This window comes from Opisthorchis viverrini (assembly GCF_000715545.1).
Source record: "Opisthorchis viverrini unplaced genomic scaffold opera_v5_140, whole genome shotgun sequence".
Classification (NCBI taxonomy): domain Eukaryota; kingdom Metazoa; phylum Platyhelminthes; class Trematoda; order Opisthorchiida; family Opisthorchiidae; genus Opisthorchis; species Opisthorchis viverrini.
The window spans coordinates 186,692-195,665 of NW_008751796.1; the positions used below are offsets into that span (position 1 = coordinate 186,692).

The 8,974-nt window shown below is 46.8% G+C and overlaps 1 protein-coding gene across 1 annotated transcript in view; it reads left to right on the forward strand.

The window, feature by feature from the left end:
• The window catches only part of T265_06616 (hypothetical protein), a gene marked incomplete at both ends in the record, with an annotated part of 7,185 nt that extends 450 nt beyond the window's left edge, over positions 1-6,735 (forward strand). The window contains 6 exon segments of the mRNA XM_009171929.1: positions 32-117; positions 129-208; positions 464-799; positions 837-1,168; positions 1,259-1,490; positions 6,595-6,735. Coding sequence (XP_009170193.1) covers positions 32-117; positions 129-208; positions 464-799; positions 837-1,168; positions 1,259-1,490; positions 6,595-6,735 — 1,207 coding nt within the window.
• Between the last annotated feature and the right edge of the window lie 2,239 nt (positions 6,736-8,974).

Here is an 8,974-nt window from a genome sequence, read left to right on the forward strand (position 1 = left end):
CCTTCTAGAACCCAGTTTAAAGCACTATTAGACATTTATTTATGCGAATCTTCACGCTGGCAAGCATACTGCCCCGCGCTGAGAACATAAAGAGCAGTGCTACACCCTTTTTCACTTGTGCTTAGCAGGTGAACGACAGCCACTGACCGACAAGAGCAAAACCGACCCGGGAAACTTGGGCAAACGCCTCGATCCTGTGTATCAATCCGTGAATCCGTGAATCCGTGAATCTGTTTCGACTAGCTATCCTTCCCTCCATCCGCCATGGGAATCTTAATCCAATTAGGGTGTATAGTGAGCCAGACCCAAGAGGCTTGGGTTACCTTATCGCATATGTATCTGATGCATCCATCGTACCGATCTACTGAACCTTCGTTGTTCGAATGAATTGAAATCATTAAGTCGGCACTCAACTATTTTTCGGCGGGCGGTTAACACGGCAACCTTGCCCCCTCTGCTTTAGGCAACAAACATGGTTTCCGACGAGTCATGGGTTGTTCGTGAAAATATTTCCGATCCGGAGGCTTTGTTGCATATCGCGAAGTTGGCTGAACATGCGGAGCGCTTTACTGATATGGCAGCCGCCATGAAAAAGTTCACGGAGCTGAAAAAACCTCTTAGCAACGATGAACGGAATCTGTTTTCCGTAGCTTACAAAAATGTGGTGGGCGCCCGTCGGTCGGCATGGCGTGTAATCACAAGCATCAAAAACAAGGATTCTGAGGATGAAAAGTCACCAACGAACGAACTTCGTCGAAAGATAGAGAACGAGCTTGAGCAAGTCTGCAAGGAGGTCTTGGTAAGGTATATTCTCCTACATCATTTTCCACGCACAGAACATTCTGGAGAAAAATTCCCTGCCATCTGAGACCACAGACGACGGGCTGGTCTTTTATCACAAAATGAAGGGAGATTATTATCGTTACCTGGCTGAAGTACAAACGGGAGACAAGCGCAATGAATCCGTTCAGAAATCCCATCAGGCCTATGAAGAAGCCACGGAGAAGGCTAAACAATCTCTTAGTGAGACTCATCCTATTAGACTGGGACTAGCCCTAAACTACTCTGTATTCTACTACGAAATCGAGAATAGTCCGGACAAGGCATGTGAATTGGCCAAGTCTGCCTTCGATAATGCTATAAGCCGGCTCGATCAGATCAAGGATGAGTCTTACAAAGACAGTACCTTGATTATGCAGCTACTTCGGGATAATTTGACGGTAAGATTTTTTCTGTTCCGCTCTCATATTGTTTGTAGCTGTGGACGTCGGAGCGTGAAACTGACCAGTGATCCAGATCTATCGCAATTACTTTTCGCCATCCGCGCTTCGGCCAGCTGTTTGGTTCATTCTTTCCTGCACCATTATAACCATACTGGACTATTGCGTTTTAAATCTGGTATACCCAACACTAATTTCCCTGTGAATGATGGATGCAGTTTGCAAACGTCGTTTTACGTCATATCCCGCATACTCTTCCTAAATGACCGCGTCTGAGGCATCGCGAATTGATGTATGTAGGGTTGATCAGTTGAGCTCTGTAGCTTTGTGAAATACACTGCGTTATGCGTATGCACTCGTTTTTCGGGGGTGAGCTTCATCAGGTGTCATTGCATTTCAACTGACTACTACTACTTCGGCAGTTCGTTACATCTCGTTTGTGTTGCTTGCTGGACAGCAGCTGTGTGAGCTACCAAAAAGATGTGCACTTTCTCTGGACACCGCGGTGATTGCCAAAGGACCCCTGGGTCTGGATAATTTTTGGTGGTAATGAAGTACTGAATAATACTGTTTGCGAGGCAGCTGGTATGTACGGGAGTAATTTCTACGCTCGTGAGGGTGTGCCAGGCTTCACTTATTTACTGTAATCTACCTACTTTAGCCACTAGGTGTCCGTACTGACCGCATATGTACTGCCATATTGCTTTTTTGAACGTTTGCTGTGGATCTCCGGGCATGAGAAGTATCCACTACAAGTGGTGTATTACTCACTGTTCCTTTTGCACCAGGACCTACCTTCGAATTCCGATAAATTAGTGCAAGGAGCCATTGGTCCGAGTCACCCCTAATGGCAGCTTGGCTTAATTGGAGCAGGGGTTCATTGACATGCTTTTTTAGAAAGAGTCCCGCGCTTCGAAGTGTTTATGCCACAGATATCTGGTGGGCGTTCGAGTGCCTCCAATGTTCTGTGCCCCGTTCATTTGCGAGCAAACCGTTACACAGCTTCCTAATCCTGACCGTCAGCCAGGATCTGTTTGGATCCGTGTGTGTTTCAGTGTGGATAGGCTCAGTTTTGTGTGATAGTCTGAATAAGTCACCTCGTACTACTGGAATCAGTCTTGTAACCGCAGACACGTTAGCTGGTCGCTTCCAAAGTGAGCACAGGTGAAGGCCTTAGAAGCCCCTGCGCATTCACCAAACTCGGCACAGAACCTGCCTTCTATTGCAAGACGGAGTACCGGACGATCTGTGGGAATCGGAGGCCATCAACGTGTCATTTGCGTTTTACAGTCACTACGCCATTAGTTCTGTTTATCGACTTTCAAGACGTCGTTGTTAACTCGTCGTTCAGGCGTTACGATTTCTGCATTTACTGTTCTGTAGGTAGGTGTCGTTATTTGCTAATTTTCGATGGTGCTCTGTTGGATCACCTGTATATGGCTTTCCGTACGCTGTAACTCCAAGTGATCAGCAAAGAGGTTGGAGGCCGGCTTACGTAAGATGTTAGTGGCGTACAAGTAGGAGTGCACTGAAGCTATTACGGAGCCCTTGGATACGCAGCTTATCGTCCTCACTCTGACAATAACAACAATCCAATTTTGGAACTACTGTTCGCGGATATCCTCCGTCCAGCCAACCGATTACTTGAAACCAGATATATAGGGCGCTTCTACAGAAATAGCGTGGTCAACATACTCATCCTGAGTGTAAAGTAAATGGGTACTCATCCTGAAATACGGCTCTTTTAGTCAATCTTAAATCAGCGAGAGAAGTGTGGCGCATGACCCGTTCATCGTGGAACCATGTTTTGCTGTTCTACGGTATGCTCGATAAGCACCTCAATCCACTGCACAATCTCCCGTGCACTACTTCTAGACGTATAAGGTGACAGTTTCATGGCCTTGCTTGTTTCCTTGGTAGGATGACTTCACAACAGCCTCTTACCAAGCCGACGTTATCATAGTGACATTCAGGAAGTGACCATGGTGCAAGAAACTCGGTCTTGTGCTTTCTTATTCCATTGACGCGGTGACACATTTAGTATCTCTCGCCACACTAATCTCGCGAGTATAATTGCTTTTCCAAAGCCCTTTATGACTGACCATTGTGGAGTTGAGTCCCGGAGTTTCCACCCAGGCAGACGGCAGTTTTCGACCCAAGTTTAACGGGTCCTTACGCTTTCGGGAACTGAGACCACTTCATTGGTGGTTATTAGATTAGCTCTTGCGTCATGTGAGTCACGTGCACCTTACAGAAACAGTCTCAATATGACACATAGTGTTTGGAAGTAACTCAGTGGTTAGTCAACCAGTTTTAAGCGAAACATCTAGTCTAATTGCTTTAGCAGCCATCTGGAAGAAACATGCCAAAGATTTATTTAGCTTGACCTTAATCCGTTGTACATTTCAAGGTGATCACTCAACTGTTCCTATGATTATTTTCACCAGGAAAGTATGAATGGAGACATCTAATGTGTGTTCGTCTCCCTAGCCTACCTGCATTCACTGGAGGCACTATGCGTCCGGCGCATGATTTGTGCCCAAAAGTAATTTGAGTGACTGCCTATTCTCGCGCTAACCGGCAAACGTTTTGGTACACACTTCGTATGAGTCAGTAGTCATGTGACTGGGGGGTGTTAATGACTTCCAGTGAGTGTTTGATGGTGGAATTGGTGGAATTTTCTGTTTTCCTAACGTGAATGATCCGGGCCACTGCTTTTCATGCTTCACTAATATTTTGTATTAATGGTCAGTCAAAATCAAGCTCACTCAACTTGACAGCGTAGGATTCAACTGAACGACGTCTACCCCGAGACTTGATTTGACTTATAGTCCGGTCCTGTTACAGCGAACCGATTTATAGTCTTAATTAGAATCAGAATTTTCACGTGGGGCTAGCCGAAATTGTTCAACTTATGAGTAGTAATGGAGCACTTTGTGAGCGCTAATGGACTTCCCTGGAGTGCTTAGTGCCCTTAGCGCGTATTGGTGTTTACACCAGCCAACTGTGCCATGTAGTGGGCCTCCGCATGTTGTTTCTGATTATTTGCCTTTCAAGAGCGTGAAGGAGTTTGTTCTACGAACTAGCTCAGTGACTAATTCTCGAAATTGCCGGTAAAAAATATCCGACCGCTGTAGTATGGGCATAGAAAGCCTCAGTACTTCTTTGGGGTCGCACGGCGGCTTTACACGGAATAATGCGACGGCTAAAGTATCCATTTGGTATGACCCCGTCAACCTTAGTTGTCCTGAAGCAAAAAATTGTCGCTGTCGACTTGGTGACATATCGACAGGAACAGGAACGCGTGTGCACGAAACGGGGGAACATTTTGCGTAAAGCTCCGTGAGGGCGATGGTCGAGTAGACTATACTTACTGAAGCTATTTTTGGTTCACAGCTTGACAACGCTCTATAATTGACACGTGATCAGCTACATTGACGTAAGTAGTTTCACGTAAGTCGTCGATTATTAAGATGTTCGAGACAAAACGCCGTTTTGGAACGGGTGTCCGTTTCCCAGTTCTTCCGTCACTTCATATTGCCTTTGAACAGTCGGAATAGTATGAGAAATGAAACTTACCGACTGACAGAAAATGCTAGATCGAGCTCACTGTTTGACACGAGGAAAGTTGAAACGATGGATGCTAAACTGACGTTTGCCTGACAATCAGTCCTTTGGATATGGCTGATATTTACTGCTCGCCACCACTAATAATTACGTTAGATAACACCGTTTCTTCTGGCTTGGATGACTTGCGAATCATACTCATTGGAAGAGTGCACTACTTGACGGCGATAGGTTAAGCTGATTGCATCCAACGCAGTGGGTACCCCCGATTATTTTAGGGATGAGGCGATATGCAAGTTTTTGAAATGGTCACATGTGATCAAATTATGCTGTTGAAAGATGAAAATGGCTTACCTAAATCCTCTGAATTTCACAGTATTTCATTCTAGTGCCAAATCTGCTAATCAGAATGGTGAGTGTCTCTGAGGTGCCTTTGGTCAAACCTTTCCATACACCTTGATTTAATTGTGGATGGTTCGTCTGGAACAATAGGCATGGTGTTCGAATAGCCTCAATCGCGGTGACCATGCTGGATGGTCCACCGCAAAATGTGTCCGGGTGATAACCAAATATTGTTCTTAACGTTAAATACCGTAAACAGACTATTTTGGCAGCAGGTGACCAATTCTTCTGTCTCCCTCTTCGGGATAACAGTGCCAAACCAGAATTAGACTTAGTTTAAGGACACTTAGAACTGTACCTATGTTATTAGATTAGACGCTACAGCACGTAGGCAACCAGATTTGATGCACTGCAATAGGGTTCTCAGCAACTTTTTCCAGCGCCCACGGTCATGGTTTTCATTAGGGGTGTTTCCTCAGTGTGGTACTTTCATACCCAATAACAAGGCTACCGGTTTGCACCGGTCACAAGTCTTAGTGAACGCACGCTCGCGGGTCAGTAGATAATTTTGAGCTACTCCACGATGAGACTGGACCTTGGCATGGTCGGGCGGTTTTGGCAGTTCACTGGAGGTGCCGCTGACACTTGCAGTCTCCAGCATCAAGTCGCTTAATGGATAACAGCCTGACTGACCGTCTCCTGATCCTCCGGATTGAGTGGGGATAGAAAGCTGGTGGCTTTCCTGTCAAAAGTGAGACTAGGGTAGTCTTGTACCGCTGCTTTGTGGTCACGTTTTTGAGCCAAAGACTAGTTGGCAAGTCTGGTCACCCTTATCTCCAGGCTTGGGTTCCCTGACCTCATTGAAGATACCGTACAATTATGAGTTACACAAGACCATGCCACGTCCGCTGTATCTTGGTGATATCAGCTATTTCCATTTCCTTTCCACTGCGCAGACTGGCAGGTAGGTAAGTACAAGCTACTGCCAATGCCTCTTTTCTCTCCCACGCACTCGTGTTCTTCTTCCCACCTTACTGACAATACTCTATATGTAAGAATTGGTAACCCCGATCGCCTTGCCTCACAGTTGGGTGCACTGTCCACGCATTCTTCAACCACCGGAGTCGGCTCCCAGTCCACCTGATTGCCTGTAACTTTCGCACTCTGAATTGAGTAGGATTGCAGGCTGTATGGTCAGTTATTTGGACTCTATCCTTTACTACTTGTTTTTGTAAAATACCCTATCTAAAGCTGTCACATTGTCGGGGTAGCCGCGCTTCAGTGCTCTTGCGATCCACATTCGCTGGGAATCAATTCTTTCAGGTTCAACCATGGCAGTGAGGTCAACATGGAACAGCCCGACGAAGCGTTAGTCTTCCTACTACGATAAATCTAGGTGGTCTGGAGATAGAGTCGTACAGTCCTCTTCTTTGGAAGTGTGAAGGCATTAAGGTGTTTCCTTCAGACGACCAGCATGTCCATATTTATGGAAGCAGCGATGCTGCCTCCCTCCCCGGGTGAGGACGGCGTGGAAAGATCGGTCCTGAAAACTGCTCACTCCGATCGCCCTGTGTTTGGTCGCTCCGTACGGTACAAGTACTTTTAAAACTAAAGATTCTGGTGCTGCTCAAAATGCACTTGCTGTGCGTGGCCGCATCAAGAGTTTTGCGCCTTACTCCCTGCGCCATCGGTTCAGGCCGTCTCCCTGTCACCAAGTGGGTCACTTTTAAGTCGTTCGCTCTGTGAAGGGTCCCTCAAGAAAGCCCTAAAAACTGCTGTCTTGTGGTTGAAAGTCTAAGGTTAGGGGAAGTATCTTCAAACGGAACCGTTCATCCCCACACTGCCTTGTGGGTCAAACGCTTGGGTTGAAACCCAAACGTCATGCTTACAGAACAACCAATCGACCTGGTAGCCGGATTAGTTTACCTGGACAGTTCTGGTGGACTTGGCGGAGGTGAGATTACTTCCCGAATCTGGAAGGCCAGGGCAACGTTTCTCAACTTCCGATGCCTGTGGCGCCAGCGTGACATTTACTTGTCTGTCGATAGCAGCTTATGCACTGCTGCAATGCAATCCATACTTTGTGGATCAGAAACGTAGTCTCTGTTCGCAAAGGACGTAAGAAATTCGCAAGTGCTCGACTGAAGCATTGGTCGGGTCTTACGGGAACATCCGATTAGCGATGCTGAAATACGCCGGATGATTTTAGTAAAACAGAATTTCCTCGCAATGGATAAGTAACACGCTCCGTAGGCTACGCTGGTTAGGACACCTACTCCGCTTGCCAGAGGACTCTACCTCCCAGCCAGGTGCTGATTGAAAGCAGCCGAAAGGGGTACATTATATGACCTGGCAACGAAGTTTGAAAACAGTTAACTAGGTTGGGTAGACAACCGTCGCCCCCTTGGATGGAGGCCACGGGGCTCAATTCACCAGTCGTTGATGACACTAGCAGACATGGCTCAATAACGCTCAATCAGTCAGAAATGCTCGTTCATCATAGCCTTCAACGCTTAACTGTCCTGTTTCGTATTCCTTCAAATCAATATATAATGTGGACTAACTGATAACGCCATCACTTCCAATACTTGGCTGTGTGTCCCACGCTTTTATATTCTAATGACCGAAACTGTAGCAGCTGTACCCGATTTGTAGATGGCAAACCGACTGGCTGATTTCATGAACTGCGGACTCAGAACCTGGGTACGTTTGTCAACTTGATCGCGCCTTCTGATTTTCATCCCTGTTTATACTTCTGGTGATCCCGAGACCGCACCAACAAGTTTTGCTAAGTTAGGTATTGTTTTAAGCTACGCACGTGGAAAACGCTGTTCGCTCCGCAACTCTTTTCGAAAGGTTCCGCAAACTTGCTAAGAATCACCACCTCTGTATTCTGCCAACTTAAACGCCATCAGACGGTAGCCGTGATATTCTACGCTTAGGTCGCCTCCTTACACCAGATAAAACGCACATCTATCGTTGTGGTTGCAGGAACCATGGGTAATCAGTGAAGTGGGACTAGTGCTGTTGAGGCGAAGTGGAGTGGTCCTCTGTCGAGAATCCAATCGCACGGACAAAGGCAAACGTCCCTTGGTTACAGGTTTCTTGTGTGCAGCTAACCTCTGAAACAACCCAAAGCGCTCGGTCACACTGGTATTCATGTATCTGAAGTGTACACCATATACATCGTCACCAGTTATCGCTAGCACAGATTAGCTTGGATGTTCTGGAGTACCTGAGTGCTTGTCCGTAGCTGTTCCCTCTTTTTCGAGGAAAAACTGCACATCCCTTGTCCCGCTATTTAGCTACTTCCCGACTCCAAAGTTGAGTATGGTTCTACATGAGGTCACCGAATCGCGAAGTTGTTAGACGGCCTGGAGACATTCAGGTTGACCATAATTTAGTAAGAATTTACAAACCCTCGGCCGTCACGTGAAATGGGTGTTCATACTGACCGAGAAACCTGGTGGATGCGGAGCGCTGAAGAAGTAGAGGGAGAGGAAGATTCCGAAACTCCCCAAAGAGTGAAGCAGTTAATGACAAGACGGTAGTCCATCTCTAGCACAGAGGGCCAGCAATTTGTTGCGCTGAACGGGTCGACTGGCCTCCTCTCCCTACTCAGTTGGATATCCTATCGGGAAACAAATTGTGAGCGATAGATGGTGGTCGTTGGCTTGTTCGCTGAGCTGGGCAATTTGATTGNCCCCAATCGAGGTGCGTCATCAGTGCGTTATTGTGAGGCGTAGTAGTGCGTAGCTCAGCGAACAAGCCAACGACCACCATCTACGATACCTGAGCTACCAACATTTTCCTCTGTGAGCGATAGATTTGCGGTCTCCGAGGGC